Source organism: Pongo abelii, chromosome 9, assembly GCF_028885655.2.
Source record: "Pongo abelii isolate AG06213 chromosome 9, NHGRI_mPonAbe1-v2.0_pri, whole genome shotgun sequence".
NCBI lineage: Eukaryota > Metazoa > Chordata > Mammalia > Primates > Hominidae > Pongo > Pongo abelii.
The window spans coordinates 126,261,958-126,280,771 of NC_071994.2; the positions used below are offsets into that span (position 1 = coordinate 126,261,958).

General features: G+C 45.0%; 3 protein-coding genes and 1 non-coding gene across 6 annotated transcripts in view; 1 reads left to right on the forward strand and 3 right to left on the reverse strand.

Moving 5' to 3' along the window:
* Positions 1-1,107: 1,107 nt before the first annotated feature.
* Positions 1,108-5,863, reverse strand: HSPA8 (heat shock protein family A (Hsp70) member 8). 2 transcript variants are annotated; one of them, XM_009247180.4, is made up of 9 exons: positions 5,615-5,863; positions 4,667-4,876; positions 4,144-4,349; positions 3,673-3,825; positions 3,032-3,587; positions 2,618-2,820; positions 2,192-2,390; positions 1,840-2,072; positions 1,108-1,533 (listed from the first exon to the last, which is right to left on the reverse strand). In XM_009247180.4, the coding sequence occupies exons 2-9, from the start codon at positions 4,869-4,871 to the stop codon at positions 1,348-1,350; spliced, it is 1,941 nt and encodes a 646-aa protein (XP_009245455.1). In that variant the 5' UTR covers positions 4,872-4,876; positions 5,615-5,863; the 3' UTR covers positions 1,108-1,347.
* Positions 2,471-2,557, reverse strand: LOC112135698 (small nucleolar RNA SNORD14). Its single transcript, XR_002916935.1, has one exon. It is a non-coding gene; the product is annotated as a small nucleolar RNA SNORD14 (small nucleolar RNA).
* On the forward strand, positions 5,340-6,807 carry LOC129048880 (uncharacterized). The gene is made up of 3 exons (XM_054525502.1): positions 5,340-5,560; positions 5,905-6,247; positions 6,539-6,807. The coding sequence occupies exons 1-3, from the start codon at positions 5,340-5,342 to the stop codon at positions 6,653-6,655; spliced, it is 681 nt and encodes a 226-aa protein (XP_054381477.1). The 3' UTR covers positions 6,656-6,807.
* Positions 6,808-13,389: 6,582 nt separating this feature from the next.
* CLMP (CXADR like membrane protein) overlaps positions 13,390-18,814 on the reverse strand; it is a 126,850-nt gene continuing 121,425 nt past the window's right edge. Inside the window, exons 6-7 of one of the 2 annotated variants that reach the window (XM_024255037.3) lie at positions 18,243-18,384; positions 13,390-17,322 (exon numbers count right to left, since the gene is read on the reverse strand). In XM_024255037.3, coding sequence (XP_024110805.1) covers positions 17,022-17,322; positions 18,243-18,384 — 443 coding nt within the window. In that variant the 3' untranslated portion in view covers positions 13,390-17,021. Of the gene's footprint in view, positions 17,323-18,242; positions 18,392-18,814 lie in introns of both variants that reach the window. The other variant, XM_009247183.4, reaches the window with a different exon arrangement.

Consider the following 18,814-nt stretch of genomic DNA (forward strand, 5'->3'; position numbering starts at 1 on the left):
CACCCAAACAAAAGAAACATGCCAAAAATGTGCATTGCTGTCAGGCGCGGTGACTCACGCCTGTAATCCCAGCATTTTGGGAGGCCGAGGCAAGCAAACCACCTGAGGTTGGGAGACCAGCCTGACCAACATGGAGAAATCCCATCTCTACTAAAAAATACAAATTAGCCAGGAGTGGTGGCGCACGGCTGTAATCCCAGATACTCGGGAGACTGAGGCAGGCAGGAGAATCCCTTGAACCCGGGAGACAGGGGTTGCACTATTGCACTCTGAGATCCAATGAGATCGTGCTATTGCACTATAGCCTAGGAAATAAGAGCAAAACCCTTCAAAAAAGAAGTGTGTACTAGCCATTTTTTGTAACCTTGGAGAAAATATGGAATGAGAAATGTATTAAATCGTGCTATAAATTCCCACTGATACCCAGACATTAGTAGACCTTCAGTACCAAAGGGAAATACTGCAGCTCCTTCATGAATTAGCTTTTTGGCATATGCTAAGATTAGCCAGTCCACCTAAATCTGAAATCTGTCACCTATGTAATGACAGCTAACAGCCTGCTCCCCTAGGCTATCACAACTCACTGTTGGGACCTTCATTAACCAGGTGGCAGCTTAGCTCCATCCCCAACCTTCTGAATAATCTTAACTCAGGAAGATGAAATAGAAGCCCACAGGGCAGTGGCTCATACAAGGGATTGAGATTCAAAAATACCTCTGCCATGTAGCTTAACATTCACTGCCCTTTATTTGGTTCTGATCTCTAAATTCTTACTCATCTAGCACAACCCTCCAGGAAAGCCTCTGCTCCTAGGCAGGCTTACACACAGAATAAGTTTAGGAAACACCATTAAGTCAGCTTTCTGCCTCTCCAGACTAAGGACTAAGGTTAGTTTGATCCAGATCCCATTTCTCATGGTCCCCTTCTCAAAGCTCTGAATTCCAAAACGTACCATCCACAACGCTCTGAAGGGCAACTTGCCACCCAGCCCTTGTTAACTCAAGCTTAAGAGGAAGGGAGGAAGTTAGTAAGATTCACATAATCACCCTAAGCCCTACTTCTCCCACCAGCTGGCCTGGAAGGCTATTTAAAGACTCAGAACAATTGTATGGTGCCAATTTTAAATAGTTTTATTTAAGACATTGCATTTTCCACTTACAATACAGTTTATAAAGTGCAATGTTATTTCCTTCCCCTGTGCATATGTTCCATATTCAAGTATTGAAAATGCCCAGTAACTTACTATAGCAGCTTAACTTTTTAAAACTGCCACAGAATTTCCTACGAATTTAGGTCCTTCAAATGTTTTAGATGTGTGGAACAATGCTACATCTACACTTGGTTGGCTTAATCAACCTCTTCAATGGTGGGCCCCGAGGAAGCACCACCAGAGGGAGGAGCTCCACCACCAGGGAATCCCCCAGGCATTCCTCCTGGCATGCCTCCTGCACTCTGGTACAGCTTGGTGATGATGGGGTTGCAAACTTTCTCCAGCTCTTTCTGTTGATGTTCAAATTCCTCCTTCTCAGCAGTCTGAGGAAGAGAAAAAGGAATTACTACAAGTTCTTTTAATGTTAATAACCCTTCTTTCTCCCTGATGCAATCTGATACTAAAAAGTCTGGCGCAAACTGGCAACATTAAAATAGGGCCTTATTCTTCCTTAACATCTTGGGTCACTCAGACATCCAAGGAAGGTAGTTGCCAACACCTTGAATTCTGGTGGAAACCGCGAATGTTTTGGACCATTCATCATTGTGACCCTATACTGAAATCCAACTCAAACTTGGTTTACCATCCCCCTTCCCCTACACAGAGTGAAAAAAAAAAAAATCACAAACCTGATTCTTATCAAGCCAGTTGATAATTTCATTACACTTGTCCAGAATCTTCTGTTTGTCCTCATCGTTAATCTTGCCTTGAAGTTTCTCATCTTCAACAGTTGCTTTCATGTTGAAGGCATAGGACTCAAGTGAATTCTTGGATGACACCTTGTCCCTCTGCTTCTCATCTTCAGCTTTGTACTTCTCAGCTTCCTGGACCATACGTTCAATGTCTTCCTTGCTCAAACGGCCTAGAAAAGAATTACCTGTGTAACTCTAGTTTCTCTTAGCTAGATGCCCTTAGGCACCAGTAACTCAACTGAAATACCATTATGATCCCTGTCAAGACCAGATGATCGTGCCTACTTACCCTTGTCATTAGTGATAGTAATCTTATTCTCTTTTCCTGTACTCTTGTCCACAGCAGAGACATTGAGGATACCATTGGCATCAATGTCAAAAGTGACTTCAATCTGAGGAACACCTCGGGGTGCAGGAGGTATGCCCGTGAGTTCAAACTTGCCAAGCAGGTTGTTATCCTTGGTCATGGCACGCTCGCCTTCATAAACCTTGGTAGGGAATAAAACGAATTACTGCAATGGACTTCAGGTCTCTGTCATACTGCTAGAGTCCTGCTAAGGAAGAATGGTCGCTCAGACATCCAAGGAAGGAACTGGCCAACATGAGACTTTCTGGTGGAAACTACGAATGGTTTTGGAATCCATCATCATAGCGAGTCAGTCAAGACTTCCCTTTATCTGTTTTCAGTAAGCCAAACAAAAGTACAGAAACATACCTGAATAAGCACACCAGGCTGGTTGTCAGAATAGGTAGTGAAGGTCTGCGTCTGCTTGGTAGGAATGGTGGTATTACGCTTGATGAGGACGGTCATGACTCCACCAGCAGTTTCAATACCAAGGGAAAGAGGAGTGACATCCAAGAGCAGCAAATCTTGAACATTCTCAGACTTGTCTCCAGACAAGATGGCTGCCTGGACAGCTAGCAAACAAAAAGTTAACATTAAAAAAAACTAAAAAGAAAACCCGGTACATAGCTCCTGTTTTAACAACTATATCACTCGCTCAGACATCCAAGGAAGGTGTTGCCATCATTAGCCAAGCTTTTGGTGGCAACTACGAATGTTTAACAATCACTCATCAGTGAGTCACCTTGGGCCTGCCTGCCTTTAGGGTTGAGCTACCATTGTTACCTGCACCATAAGCAACAGCTTCATCAGGGTTGATGCTCTTATTCAGTTCTTTTCCATTGAAAAAGTCTTGGAGAAGCTTCTGAATCTTGGGGATACGAGTAGAACCACCAACCAGGACAATATCATGAATCTGTGACTTGTCCAATTTGGCATCTCGAAGGGCTTTCTCTACTGGGTCCAGGGTGCCACGGAACAGGTCAGCATTCAATTCTTCAAATCGGGCACGGGTAATGGAGGTATAGAAGTCGATTCCTTCATAGAGAGAATCGATCTCAATACTGGCCTGGGTGCTGGAAGAGAGGGTACGCTTAGCACGTTCACAAGCAGTACGGAGACGTCTTACAGCTCTCTTGTTCTCACTGATGTCCTTCTTATGCTTGCGCTTAAACTCAGCAATAAAATGGTTGACCATTCGGTTGTCAAAATCTTCTCCACCCAAGTGGGTGTCTCCAGCTGTAGACTTGACCTCAAAGATTCCATCCTCAATAGTGAGGATTGACACATCAAAAGTGCCACCTCCCAGGTCAAAGATGAGCACGTTTCTTTCTGCTCCAACCTGCCATTAAAAACAATCATTTAAATTCGTGATGGATCAAATTAATCTTAAAATAATCTGGATTTGCATCACAAATGGTACATACCTTTTTGTCTAAGCCGTAAGCAATAGCAGCAGCAGTTGGCTCATTAATAATTCTAAGTACATTGAGACCAGCAATAGTTCCAGCATCTTTGGTAGCCTGACGCTGAGAGTCATTAAAGTAAGCTGGCACTGTGACCACAGCATTGGTAACAGTCTAGGAAAAAAGAAAAGACCACAGATTGATAACTAGTATACTTATATATGCAAACTCCAACAAATGGATTAATGCTGGTGAAAGAACAGCTGGAGCACCCCCTCAAAATGTAAATCACTGTGTAATTGTCAGGATCCACTGGTTTCTGGCGTTGACAGACCCATCTACCTAGAGAGCCTGGGGCATTGTTGGGCACGTGGTCTTAACCCTGAGCTGAGCCCCATCTGTTCCCCTCCCTCGCCAGGTGCCAGTGCCCCTGGGAGTCATCAAGCTTTTAACTACTCCGGAATGCACTCCATACTGAAAAACAAACCTCACCTTCCCAAGGTAGGCTTCTGCAATTTCCTTCATCTTTGTCAGAACCATAGAGGATACCTCCTCTGGATAGAAGCTTTTGGTCTCTCCCTTGTATTCTACTTGGACCTTGGGCCTGCCAGCATCATTCACCACCATGAAGGGCCAATGTTTCATATCAGACTGGACAACAGCATCATCAAATCTGCGTCCAATCAGACGTTTGGCATCTATAAAAGATATCAAATGAACACACTTAATTTCATACCTCTTCTGATAAAACCCAAGTCCATGATTACTCAAATAACTAAGAGTTCATAGGTAGGTGAATTCAACTACCATATACGTAGTGAAGGTTCAAACTTCGACCTCCTACATTACCTAGATTTCAGCCTGAAAGGTTTCTACAACCTGTTTTATAACAGACTTGAGAACAAGTCTCAGCTCAGTTTTTCTAAAAACAAAAAGATACCCGCTCACGTTTCATAAACTTTTCTGCTTCCTAGCCCTGTTAAATTTGTTCTGTCATTTAAAATTAGTAACTTACCAAAAACTGTGTTGGTGGGGTTCATTGCAACTTGATTCTTTGCGGCATCACCGATCAACCGTTCAGTGTCCGTAAAGGCGACATAGCTTGGAGTGGTTCGGTTTCCCTGATCATTGGCAATTATCTCGACTTTTCCGTGCTGGAAAACACCCACACAAGAGTAGGTGGTGCCAAGATCAATACCAACTGCAGGTCCCTTGGACATGGTTGCTGAAAAAAAAAAAAAATCCAGTTTAAAAATTCAATTAATCAAAATATTTCCCTTATCCCTTAAAACAAAACATAACCAGGAAAAAAGTATGGCCACTGTCAAGAGGTAATAGTGCCCATCACCTCTTGTCTGAGCACGCGGGAGGTCCAAAACTAGCGGTGCAGTCCAGGTTGCCGTGCCAACCACAGCAGAGCACGCCCTAAATGAAGGACCCATCTATCCAGAGGGCCTGGAGCGTTGCTAAACACGTGGTCTTAACCCTGAACTGAGCACTATCTGTTCCCCTCCCTCGCCAGGCGCCAGTGCCCCCTGGAGTCAACGGGCTTTTAACTACTCCGGAACGTACCCCCATACTGGAAGCACGCCAACAACGGGTTTGAAGAACCACGGTGGGACTAGGCTAAGCAAAGAACCAGGTGAAAGAAAACGCTGGCACCATTTCCCTGCGCGCCAGGCAAGCCGATGCAGCAACCCTCCCCCGCCACGCGGTCGCCGGGCGTCTCCCAGCCTCCTCTGAGGCCACTGCGGCCCACTCCCCTACATTTCTGTCCTGCCAGCTGCAACCAAACGCCGCTGCCATCCCACCGAAAACTGAGGCCCCTTAATCCGGTGGATGGGGCCACACACTCGCCTCGACGAAATTCTCAGAACGCTCCAAGCCTCAGCAAGCCCAACCGGCCTGTGTGGAAGCTTTACGCTCCCAGACCCACAACCCAACTCTTGAGCAGAGGTTTTACCTGACGTGTAGGCCTGGCTCCAATAACGAAGAGAGCCACAAAAATCCCCCAAGAGATGCAGGCGAGTTCAATGAGACCGGTTTCCGCCCGCCACCCTGCCTCTTATACCCTATCTCAGAACCTTCCAGAAGGAGCCCGCCCCTGCTACCTGCCATTACGGCTTCCCCGGCCAATAGACGCCCGGCTGCCCTTACAAGACCCAATCACAAGCCCGGCTCCACTCCTCGGGCCTCGCCCCCTTCCGCACCCACCCCACCGCGCTCCGCCTCGCGATAACGCACTCACCGCAGCGTTCTGGAACTTTCAAGCTCGCCCCCGCTCTCCGGACGGCCCCGGGGAAAGGGAGGGTGGGGCGCAGAGAGCCCGCGCGCGGGAGTCCTCAGTTACCCCGGGCGGGGGAGGGGAGCGTCCGCCTCTACGCATGCGCCCCCAGCTTCCGCGGGAGGGAGGGGGCGGAAAGAGGAGGAAGAGGGGCGGGCAAACGTGGAACCAACCAATGATAGCGGCGCTAGCCGGGATCTTGGCCCGCACAGAACTGGGGGAGGAATCGCGCGGGGCCTGAAGGGAGGGGTTCGGGCGCGGGAGCCCGGGAGGAGAAGACGGAAGTGGAGCGAGGACAAAATGGCTGCGAAGGTTGTTACTCCCCTCCCCCACCCACGTCCTAATTCCTCCTTTCCATCCCCCACCTCTGTGTTCCAGACGGTCCTCTAAGTGCCCCGGGTTTCGCGAATCTATATTTCATAGCGTGGCTTTGGGCAAGGGCTGACCCCGAGGGGCTGGGGCGAAGGTTCCGGCTTCAGGGTGTTACTAGGGCTGCTCGCTCACGGCCCCCCAGGATTGGGATTGGAGGGAGCCGCCAGGCCGCCGCGGGGTGGGGCGGGTTAGCTCCGCAGGCCCCCCAGTACCGGCACTTCGCTACGGCAGCTGTTGGGAGGCAGCCCCCGACGCAGAGGTTTAAGGAGCCCGGCTTTTCAGAACCGCCTCACGATGCGGTCGTGTCTGGACCCCTCCGCGGAAAAGAAGGCGAGCCCGCTTCTCTGAGCCCTGACCGTTGGGCCCCTTCCCACCTCCGTCTAGAACAGATTCGACTTCTTGGCTCAGTCCTTCCCCAACTAGCCCAAGCCCTGCATTTCACCGTTGTTTATAAAATAAACAGATTTAAAAGGTGGCGAGTGTATTGTTGGTTAGGTGAACCAGGCATTAGGAATCATAGGTTCCAATAGCCGTGCGTCTTTGATTTAGACTTTCTGAACGTTTGTATTTTCAGTAACATGAGGTGACATCTTTCCTGGTTTGACTTTCATCAAAAATTAAACGACAGACCGTGCCGACGCTTTGAAAACGTGACAGAGCTGGTGCACAAAACAATGGTGCCTAGAATTTTAAATTGTGCAGTGTTGTGCATGGCCCCGGACATGTGGGGCCTTGTCGTTCCAAGAGCCTGTCTCAGGTACCTTGAACACTCCCTGTATCCTTTCAAGCAGGCGAGGTAGCTGTTATTCCTATTTAGTAGATAAATAGGCACCGATGGGGGAAAAGATTTTTTAAGGCTACACCAAAAGAACTTTTAGTAGCAGGGCTGGAATTAGAAGGTCTCTAGACTGCGAAAAAGGCTGTCAGAAGAGCGAGGACATCTTGTCCTTGTCAAAGCCAGTAAAGGGTACAGACAGACTCAAACATATGAAAAATTTCCTTTTCATATTTTCCTTTTGGGGAGGAACGTTGGCTTAGAGTTCATGGAGATATATTCTTAGCCTCTCCCACGTCCCAAGAATTTAATTTTATACAATGCCTCACTACACACAAAATGCTTTCATTTGTCATCTAATCATCAACACAGTTCTCGAAGGTGTGTATTATTCATCCTTATATCAGGAGAAAAATGCAGCTGAGAGATATCATTTGTGGGAAGATAAGCAGCTGGGTAAGCTAGTATCAAATATAGCTTTTTTTGGTTCAAGATTTGTTTTATATCTTTTGTTAGTTACGCTACAGTGTAATTTCCTTCCTGGAAATAAATTCAACTCAACTCCAGAAAGAGGTAAGGTGTGTCCTGTGAGCCACTCTTTTCAGTTTCTTTTGGTATTTGGAACCCCCAGTCCCCCACGCTAACTGTTAGTAATGTTATCTGGATTTTTTCTTTTCACACCCCAGTGCCTAAAGTTTAACAAGCACACATTTCAAACTACACCCTGTGCTGTATTTTGCATTTTTGTAATTATTTTAATCATCGAACCGGTGGAAAATAGAATTGGGGCGCACATCCACTTGTTTGGGATGTCCCATCCAATAGCAGTGATAAAAGAAAGCAGAACAAATAACCTCTGTTTCTGGTTACTCTCAAAACGTGTTCTGGGACTTGGGCTATGTCTTATTAAATGGAATGATTTAGCGTTTATATATTTAAAGCTCAGAATATGATAAAGGTCCTGTCTCCACCACTTTAAATGCACAGGGTTTCAAATCACACATAAGATCTAAAATTAAAGTTTGGTTGCATGGGACTGCAGTGGAGTCTAGAGCCTAGGACTTCTGACTGGATAAAAGGATAATGATGTAACATTTTTGTGTGCCTACCACATGCTAACCTTACCTCATTTAATTCTCACTGTACACCTAAGCGGTAGCAACTTATGATCGTCATTTTGTAAATGAGGAAACTAAGGCACGACTCTGTCTCCCAAAAAAGACAGTCTCCCAATGGAGTCTCCCAGAAAAGACGGAGTCTCGCTCTGTCCCCCAGGCTGGAGTGCAGTGGCACGAACTTGGCTCACTGCGACCTCTGCCTCCCAGGTTCAAGCGATTCCCCTGCCTCAGCCTCCCGAGTAGCTGAGACTACAGGTGCATGCCACCACGCCTGGCTACTTTTTGTATTTTAGTAGAGACAGGGTTTCACCATATTGGCCAGGCTGGTCTCAAACTCCTGACTTCAGGTAATCCGCCTGCCTTGGCCTCCCAGAGTGCTGGGATTACAGGCATGAGCAACCACGCCTGGCATGTTTTTTTTTTTTGTTTTGTTTGTTTTTGTTTTTATGTGGAGTCTAACTGTCATCCAGGCTGGAGTGCAGTGCTGTGGTCTTGGCTCACTGCAACCTCCGCCTCCTGGGTTCAAGCCATTCTCCTGCCTCAGCCTCCCAGGTAGCTGGGATTAGAGGCCCGCACCACCACCACGCCCTGCTAATTTTTGTATTTTTAGTAGGGACGGGGTTTCCCCATATTGGTCAGACCGGTCTCAGGCCTCAAGTGATCTGCCCGCTTCGGCCTCCCAGAGTGCTGGGATTGCAGGAGTGAGCCCCCGTGCCGGCCTCAGTTTTTGAAGAAATTATTTAATAGTTTTGTGGTTTCAGTTGCTTCTGTTGAAAAGTCTCAACCAGCCTAGGCAACATAGTGAGACCCCCATCTCAAAAAATGAGATGGGAGGATCACTTGAGCTCAAGAGGTGGAGGCTGCAGTGAGCCATGATTGTGCCCCTGCACTCCAGCCTGAGTGACGGAGCAAAACCCTGTCTCAAAAAACAAAAAAAAATGAAAAAAATGTAAGGTTTAGAATTTAATTGAATAATCTGTGTTAGGATTATGTGGTGTACTGTTACTAAATATGCATTTTTTAAAAATTAGTATTAAAGAATAGTAAACTTACAGTCCCTTGCTTCAAAAACTCAGATATTAAAAACAACCCTTCTGGGACCCAGTGACATGACTAAAAGATGCAATATATGTATGCCCTGATTGCCCAAATACTGGAGTGTATGTACTGCATTGCATCAGGGAAATTTGAAACCAGAATGATGAAAGCTGTTATTAATATTTTGATTTCTAACTTTAGCCATGTATAAATTATTGCAACTGGAGAACAGCATACATAAACATAGCTCCAGTATCTTTTTCCTGCATTATGCTTTACCTTCCTAAACCAGATTATATGCTTTAGAATATTCTCATGCCTATTGTATTTCTGGTAGTAGAGCCCTTGCCATTGATGTTTTATTCAATGCTTTATGCAGGGCATCATGCTAAGCATTTCACATATATTCTCTTACATGAGCCTCACAACTATTTTTGGCAGATCATATTGTCCCCATTTTCAGATAAAGAAATTCAGGTTCAAATAGGTCAAATAATTTGCTTAAGATCTCTAGCTGACCCTGAATTTTTCAAAATCAGATTTTATTCCACAGCTTATGCTTCTTACTCAGGCTAGATTGCTTTCTCCTTTCAAACTCTTAGTCATCTTGTTTAGCCCCTGCACTATGGAGAGGAGGTGCTGTATAAAATGCGCTCGTGGCCAGGCACTGTAATCCCAGCATTTTGGGAGGCCAAAGCTGGTAGATGGCTTGAGCCCAGGAGTTCAAGGCCAGCCTGGGCAACATAAGGAGACCCTGTCTCTACAAAAAATACAAAAATTAGCTGGGCATGTTGGCATGTGCCTGTAGTCTCAGGTACTCAGGAGGCTGAGGTGGGAAGATGGTTTGAGCCTGGGAGGTTGAGGCTGCCGTGAGCCGTGATTGTGCCACTGAGCTCCAGCCTGGGCGACAGAGTGAGAGAACCTGTCTCTTAAAGAAAAAAAAAGTGCTCCTTATTATTTTAATTTTTTTTTTTTTTTTTTTTTAAATCTGAGACGGAGTCTCACTCTGTCACCCAGTCTGGAGTGCAATGGTGCAATCTCAGCTCACTGCAGCCTCCCCCTCCTGGGTTCAAGCGATTCTCCTGCCTCAGCCTCCTGAGTAGCTGGGATTACAGGCGCGCACCACCACGCCCGGCTAATTTTTTTTGCATTTTTAGTAGAGATGGGTTTTCGCCATGTTGGTCAGTCTGATCTTGAACTCCTGACCTCGTGATCCACCCGCCTCGGCCTCCCAAAGTGCTGAGACTTAGGCATGAGCCACTGCGCCCCGCCTATTTTAATTTAAAATTTTTTTCAGAGCAGCTTAATTTTTAAGATTATTTATTTATTTATTTTTTTGAGATGGAGTTTCACTTTTGTTGCCCAGGCTGGAGTGCAATGGCGCAATCTCAGCTCACTGCAACCTCCGCCTCCCAGGTTCAAGCAATTCTCCTGCCTCAGCCTCCCAAGTAGCTGGGATTACAGGCATGTGCCACCACGCCCAGCTAATTTTTTCTATTTTTAGTAGAGACGGGGTTTCTCCATGTTGGTCAGGCTGGTCTTGAACTCCTGACCTCAGGTGATCCACCCGCCTCAGCCTCCCAAAGTGCTGGGATGACAGGCGTGAGCCACCGCACCTGGCTAATTTTTAAGATTTTTTTTTGGCTGGGTGCGGTGGCTCACGCCTGTCATCCCAGCACTTTGGGAGGCCAAGGCAGGAGGATCACAAGGTCAAGAGATCGAGACTATTCTGGCCAACATGCTGAAACCCTGTTTCTACTAAAAATACAAAAATTAGCTGGGCATGGTGGCACGCTCCTCTAGTCCCAGCTTCTCAGGAGGCTGAGGCAGGAGAATCACTTGAACCCAGGAGGTGGAGGCTGCAGTGAGCCGAGATCACACCACTGCACTCCAGCCTGGCAACAGAGCAAGACTCCGTCTCCAAAAAAAAAAAATTTTTTTTTGTTTGTTTTCCTTTTGCAGAGATGGGGTCTTACTGTATTGCCCAAGCTGGTCTCAAACTCCTGGACTCGAGCGATCCTCCTGCTTTGGCCTCCCAAAGTGCTAGGTTTACAGGCAAGAGCCACTGTGCCTGGCCCTAATTTTTAAATTGTTTTACTAATTGAAGTCTTTAGCAGAGCTGCTTACAAGTAGCCAAACTCATTGAGTTTTCCTTTTTTATAACTTACTTTTCCATCCACAAGTGGTAACAAAAACATATGATATAAAAGATGACAGAGGGCTGGGTACAGTGGCTCACGCCTATAATCCCAGCACTTTGGGAGGCTGGCGGATCACCTGAGGTCAGGAGTTGGAGACCAGCCTGGGTAACATGGTGAAAGCCCATCTCTACTAAAAATACAAAAATTAGCCAGGCGTGGTGGTGTGCGCCTGTAGTCCCAGCTACTCGGGATGCTGAGGCAGGAGAATCGCTTGAACCCAGGAGGCGGAGGTTGCAGCAGTGAACTAAGATCACACCACTGCACTCCAGCCTGGGCAACAGAGTGAGACTACGTCTCCAAAAAAAAAAAAAAAAAAAAGAAGCAAATAATTGTAAACATAATTACTAAACACGGGGTCCTTGAACTGTATTTTTTTTTTTTTTTTTTGAGAGAGTCTTGCTGTGTCACCTAGGCTGGGGTAGAGTGGTACGATCTCCGCTTACTGCAACCTCCACCTCCCGGGTTCAAGTGATTGACCTGCCTCAGCCTCCCGAGTAGTTGGGACCACAGGCATGTGCCACCACGCCTGGCTAATTTTTGTATTTTTAGTAGAGATGGAGTTTCACCATCGTGGCCAGGCTGGTCTTGAACTCTTGACCTCAAGTGATCCACCTACCTCAGCCTCCCAAAGTGTTGGAATTACAGGCGTGAGCCATGGCCCCCAGCCTACATTTTAAATAAATTGATATGACTGTATCATCTTTGAAGAATCAACTGTACCTATTATTTTGTAGTTTCAATGCACCTTATCTTTTTGCCTCTCAGAAGATTGGACAGATTTAATCTTGATGTGCTCAAGATACTCTGTGCTTAACATTCAACAAAAATTACATGATCTAAGCCCATCATTACCATATAAAGACAAATCAGGCAATTATAAAGTTGGGAATTGTATCTTGTTTTGCAGAACAAGGGAAAACTAAAGGATTTGGACTTGTGTGAGTGAGCTAAGTGTGTCCCAAGTATGGTGAACAGCTTTAGGTCAAGGAAGAAAGCAAAGAGAAAAGAAAGCCTATAGTTGAGTGTAAAGGTTTGAGGATTTCAGGAGGGAAGATGATGATGAATCAGGATCTGTCAGTTGTGATGGAATATATTAACAGTGGCTGGGTTTAAATCCTGGCTCCAGGGCCGGGCGCAGTGGCTCATGCCTGTAATCCCAGCACTCGAAGGCTGAGGTGGGCGGATCACGAGGTCAGGAGATCGAGACCATCCTGGCTAACGGTGAAACCCCGTCTCTACTGAAAACACAAAAAATTAGCCAGGCGTGGTGGCAGGCGCCTGTAGTCCCAGCTACTCGAGTGGCTGAGGCAGGAGAATGGCGTGAACCCGGGAGGCGGAGCTTGCAGTGAGCCGAGATCGCGCCACTGCACTCCAGCCCGGGCGACAGAGCTAGACTCGGTCTCAAAATAAAAATAAAAGTAAAAATAAATCCTGGCTCTACTACTGACTTAACCTCTTTGAGCCTTACATTTCTCACTTGTAGAATGTGAATACAGATATTTCCTTATAGGGTTGATGTGAGTATGAAACTGAGACGAAATGTGTAATGTACTTAGCGTGACTGGCACACGATGGCTCAGTAAGTGATGATTGCTGTTACCGCTGTTATTTTACAATGACCTCTGTGAAGTTTTTCCAGATGTATTTGAATCTCTTAGTGCATACTTTTCAGATTTATTTGAACCCCTTAGTGTGTGCTTCTCTGTTGGCACTTCACCTAGGCACAAAATACTTGCTTAGTAATTATTATGTCGTTAATTTTGATAAATCCTTAAGGACAGCAACTCTCTTGGTATCCCCTGTGCAACTTATACCTAGCATCTTGCCTTGTGGGAGAAAAAAGTAATTGGTAAATTCGTGACTGAAATTGATAAATAATAGATCATATTCAGTCTGAGTTCTTCTGTTCTTCTATTGGCAGCAAGCTGATAAACAAATTTCCAGTCCAGGTTATATGAGCTTCAGCTTCTCCTACAGTATCACTTTTACTTGTTTATTTTTTAATTGCTGATACAGATGCATCCATAATAAATATTTGGTTTTTATGATGCTGAAACACAGTCCCAATTACAAGGAACTAGAAGTTAAAACTGAAACTGAAATATAAACAGCTTAACACCAGAAGGAAGCAAAACTATATATGTCTTTTTGCAACAGCAGTTCCGAAATTGTTTTTATACACTGTAACAACAAAGGTACCAACTTCCTTATTTCACAAATTTAAGTTTGGTTTATATATTTTATTGACATGGTTACTCAACATCCACATCATTCCATCTGCATCTTCTTCTACAAACAGTTTTTCTTCTACTATTTGGTTATTTCTCCTTTTTTTGTTTCCTATTTCAGAATCAAATTTATTTTACTTGCAAAGTCAGTGGAATATGGTTTGGAACCAGTAGGGCCTCTAACTTAAGCCCAGAACCTGTCAAAGAGAAGTGCAGTATCATTGCTAAGACTTGAACAGTTTATCTCTCAGAATCTTCAGTTCCTTTGAGTTTCTCAGCTCTTAGTGTAATCTGTTTTATGTGTTTGTTGTAGACTTCCATTATGGATAGATTTCCAAAATAATTTGGGTAGTCAACTGGTATTTTAGCATTCTGGTAACTAACATGTTTAAAAATCTAAGGCTGTTTTTCATGCAAAGGAGACTGATTTTTGCTTTCAAAAGCATAGGCAGGAAACCTTAGGTTCAAAGGTAGTAAATAATGATGAGCAAATTGCTAGTGATGATAACAGCTGCAGCTTCCGTAGTGTATTTGTTTGGCTCAGGTACTCTAGAAATGAGAATTCTTAGAATTACATAGCAGAAGTGATATGTTGCCTGGATACCACACTACCAGAGGAATAAAAATGTAGTTAGAGTAAGGGGTTTTATATTTTACAATGAGACAGTGTTAGTGTAAGAAGCATTCCAAATACACCAGTTCTCTTAAACCCATAGCAGACATTTATATGTTAATTCCTCAATGTCTCATTTCCCACCTTTTTTAGAGGAAGACAATACTCAGGCTAAAACTTTCACCCAAGGATAAACTCCTGGGGACTTGACAAGAATTTTGTTTTTTGCACTATGTGACGACACGATTGTGAGAATTAAATATAGGAATGAAAAACCAGAGAAATGGGGCAAAATCCCAGATTAGTCTTTCCTCTTTAAGCATCGGCTTCCCATTTTAGAAACATGCTTTCATCACCACATTCAGCATTAATGTTTTTCTTTCCTCTAACCTGCTCTTCTTTTAAAAAGTATTCTGGGCCGGGCACGGTGGCTCACACCTGTAATCCTAGCACTTTGTGGGGCTGAGGTGGGTGGATCACCTGAGGTCAGGCGTTTGAGACCAGCCTGGTCAACATGGCGAAACCCCATCTCTACTAAAAATACAACAATTAGCTGTATGTGGTGGCGCACACCTATAATCCCAGCTACTTGGGGGACTGAGGAAGAAGAATCGCTTGAACCCGGGAGGTGGAGGTCGCAGTGAGCCGAGATGCGCCACTGCACTCCAGCCTGCATGATGAGAGCAAGACTGCATCTCAAAAAAAAAAGTATTCTGGGCCAGGTGCAGTGGCTTCCAGCACTTTGGGAGGCCAAGGGTGGGCAGGTCACTTGAGGTCAGGAGCTTGAGACAAGCCTGGCCAACATGGAGAAACCCTGTCTCTATCAGAACTCCAAAAATTAGCTGGGTGTGATGGCAGGCACCTGTAATACCAGCTACTCAGGAGGACAAGGCAGGAGAATCGCTTGAACCCGAGAGGCGGAGGCTGCAGTGAGCTGAGATTGTGCCACTGCACTCCAGCCTGGGCAACAGAGCGAGACTTCATCTCAAAAAAAAAAAAGTTTTCTACTCTCCCAGAGGTGATCAGTTGACATTTGTGCTAGGGTCCTTGAAGGGCTGATTCAGGTCCAGCATTTGTGCTATAGGTATTAAGAGTAATCAAAACTATTAAAAAGGCAAGTTATTGTATCGGAGGCTGCTGTTTTCTTTATTTCTCAAACATCTTTCTTCTCCCATTCATCAGCTCTTCAGCAGCTATCCTGGTGAGTTATTTTTGCTAAATCTTTCCAAGATACAACCAAAATTTTAGCAGGCACTAGCTCAGCCCTCTCCTGCCACCCACTAATTATTCTCATCTCTTCCCTAAATATTAGTACCCTTTTCTTCCAGCCCAGAGCTAAACTTCTGGAGGCCGAGCCTGGGAAAATACTGAATTTCTCTCATTTTTCACTTTTAGGAGGGAACGATTATGGCATATACTTGCAGTGCCATTAGAAGCGTTGGCAATCCCTGATCTTTTTGATAATTTAAGGCTTAGAATCATCAAAAGTTCCAGGTTCTCATCCTTCTAAAATGGAAGAAATGGAGGAAGTTCCAAGTGTGGTACAATACTGAACTTTCTTTTATCCTTCCTTGATTTTTTTTTTTTTTTTTTTGAGATGGAGTCTTGCTCTGTCACCCAGGCTGGAGTGCAATGGCACAATCTTGGCTCACTGCAACCTCCACCTGCTGGATTTTCCTACAGGTGCCTGGCACCACGCCCAGCTACCTTCCTTGACATATTAAGAGAAAACTGATCTAATCTCCCTTTCTAGTCCGCCCAGTCTTGCAATTCTGGTTTCACATTTTCTCAGAAAGAAGAGACTATAATGGAATGTTGGGTAATCTTTCAGCATTCCTAGATCCCTTTTTCTCTAGAAGAATTCTTTCTAAGGACGTTGATAAATGACATGTTGTATTTTCTCCTTCCAGAAATATCTAGCAGGAAAGTCCTTAGAGGTATCTGATTTGAGGGGAAATCCACAATTGCTCCATTATATATTTCTAATGTTTGTCACCAGTCCTCATAACATCATGAAGATGGAAAGCTCTTCACAATCCTGTCACAAATTTTCGTCTCCTTTCATAGTTATTTTGGGCTCAGTACAAGTAGTGAGATTAGTATAGAGTGGCAGAAACTCATTCACTCTTCTCCATCTCCCACTATTTCAACTCCCCTTGAAATTAATATCCAAACCTTATGACAAATGAAGTTAAGTCAGAATAGAAGACACATGTTTCCTTTTTTGGAGTTTCTTAGAAGTGGTTAGCTCAGTACATGGTGCAGACAGGTGTAATAAGGCTGTGGGTTCTGCTTGACTGTCTGAATAACTGTAATAATCCAATAAGTTTGCAGAAATGCATAGAAAAATTACAAACAGCATCCCATTTCCTCTTGAAAATTGTGAATCAAAGCACTGATACAAAATATCCCACATTAAAAGTTTTAGGTATATTCACCTCACCTTTCCCCAACCTTCTCACCACAGGTCCTGGTCAACAAATAGATTTGGACTCCTGTTTTCCCTTACTCTGGTCTAAAGGCACAATAAGATGCCTTTTTGGAGATGAATCAGCTTACATCCTTTTGCTTGTTTGGTATCGTATAAGGAAAGTGCTCATCTGAATCTGTTCCGTGCAATGCTCACTGCTACTTAAATGACCTCTCATCTGGTTGTGTGGCTGGTGACTTGAGCTCCAATGACTAGAAGAGTCCAAAGACCCTGACTCCTAGGAAAGCGTGGGAGTCAAGTCGATTGTAATTCAGACCGTTTGGAAGGCTCTGCTCTGGCTGGGGATCATGCTGGGTGTGGTTTCTGCTTTGGTCAGCGTAGCATGGTGGACTTTCTTTGGTTCAGAACCTCTCACCTCTGGCCCCACTAGACTGTATGCCTGGGTGGCCAGCCCTGGCTGGGGTGCTGCGTCAGTTGACAGTGTCCGCTGGCTGCGTGAGGCACTATTTGCTGTGGAGCGAGTGGAGGAAGAACCAGAGCGTGAGCTCCGAGAGCCTGAGGAAGAGGAGCTGGGTTTCACAAGACGGGCTTTCGGAGCTTCAGCATCTTCTCTGAGGAGAAAAAACAGCAAAGATAAACTTAACACTGGCAGATCTGTGATTGCTTCCAGTATGATTGCTTCCTTCTGAGGTTTCCCAAGCTGTAAACCTCAGATCATACCATCGGAAGGCAACCATTTAGGGTCATAGGTACTTCTTCGTATCTTAAGACTTAATGCTTGGCTCACACAAATGTGTATTTTGTTAGCCCACAGGTCAACTCTATTATACTGGGGAGGATAGGATCTTACCATTGAGATGGTCTAGACAGCACTCCTCCTGATTTAGGGTTTGTCTGCATAAACCCTTTCATGACCTATAGGCTATGCCCATTCTTCATTGTATGCCCATTATGAGTAGAAGTGAATCAGAAGTAATGTAAATTGAACTGTTTTATGTATATACCTATGTACATACTTTTTTTTGTGTGTGTGAGACATGCTCTTTCTCTGTCACCCAGGCTGGAGTACAGAGGTGCAATCATGGCTCACTGTAGTCTCAAACTGCTGGGCTAAAGTCATCCTCCTGTCTCAGCCTCCTGAGTAGCTGGGACTACAAGCGTGGGCCACCATGCCTGGTTATTTATTTATTTATTTTTCTTTTGTAAAGATGGAGTCTAACTATGTTGACAAGGCTGGTTTCAAACTCCTGGCCTCAAGTAATCCTCCTCCCAAAGTGCTGGGATTACAGGCATGAGCTACCACGCCCAGCCTAATTTAACTTTTAAGTGTTTGTTGAGGATAAGATAGTTTCACAATAAAGTCCAGGTAAACCATACCCTCTGTCCCTAGGCTGGAACTTCCTACCTACCAGCATAATCCTTTTAACAGATTCATGGTTAAGAGAAAACTGGGAACATTTATGTTGGCTGGTCACTATAGTGCTGGCCCTAAAACAGAAGCCCCCTAAAAGTGGGGATTTGAGAGGTTTACCGAATTTCATTAGGTCTCTCTTCTTCCTCATATCTTTCTTTGTCTTTCCTTCGGATTAGCAGCCACACCAAGAGGAAAATCAGCAGGGCTCCAGCCACTATGCCTGTCACTGCTCCTGCAACCATGCCGATGCTTTGTACATCTATTTTCTCAGAAGCAAAAGCACAAGTAAAACCAAACATAAGCTAGGAAATACGTTATTAACTCAAAAAACATAAGCTCTGGACAGAATGAGTATTTCCAGGTTTTTTTTTTTTTTGAGACGGAGTTTCACTCTTGTTGCCCAGGCTGGGGTGTAATGGCATGATCTCGGCTCATGGCAACCTCCACCTCCTGGGTTCAAGTGATTCTCCTGCCTCAACCTCTTGAGTAGCTGGGATCACAGGCGTGCGCCACCACGCCCAGCTAATTTTGTATTTTTAGTAGAAACGGGATTTCTCTATGTTGGTCAGGCTGGTGGCAAACTCCTGACCTCAGGTGATCCACCCGACTCAGCCTCCGAAAGTGCTGGGCTTACAGGCAGAAGCCACCGCGCCGACCTCCAGGTCTTTATGTCTATCTTCCCGAGTAGT

What these genes read in the sequence shown, in the direction of transcription:
- HSPA8 (XM_009247180.4), bottom strand. Translation starts at nt 4,871, where the DNA reads ATGTCCAAGGGACCTGCAGTTGGTATTGATCTTGGCACCACCTACTCT. An exon ending in AGCCTGGTGTGCTTATTCAG is followed by an intron (nt 2,391 to 2,617) that starts GTATGTTTCTGT and finishes TTCCCTACCAAG; the next exon opens with GTTTATGAAGGCGAGCGTGC. An exon ending in ACTGGCTTGATAAGAATCAG is followed by an intron (nt 1,534 to 1,839) that starts GTTTGTGATTTT and finishes TCTCTTCCTCAG; the next exon opens with ACTGCTGAGAAGGAGGAATT.
- LOC129048880 (XM_054525502.1), top strand. Translation starts at nt 5,340, where the DNA reads ATGCAGCAACCCTCCCCCGCCACGCGGTCGCCGGGCGTCTCCCAGCCT. An exon ending in AGCAAGCCCAACCGGCCTGT is followed by an intron (nt 5,561 to 5,904) that starts GTGGAAGCTTTA and finishes CACTCACCGCAG; the next exon opens with CGTTCTGGAACTTTCAAGCT. An exon ending in AGGACAAAATGGCTGCGAAG is followed by an intron (nt 6,248 to 6,538) that starts GTTGTTACTCCC and finishes TCGCTACGGCAG; the next exon opens with CTGTTGGGAGGCAGCCCCCG.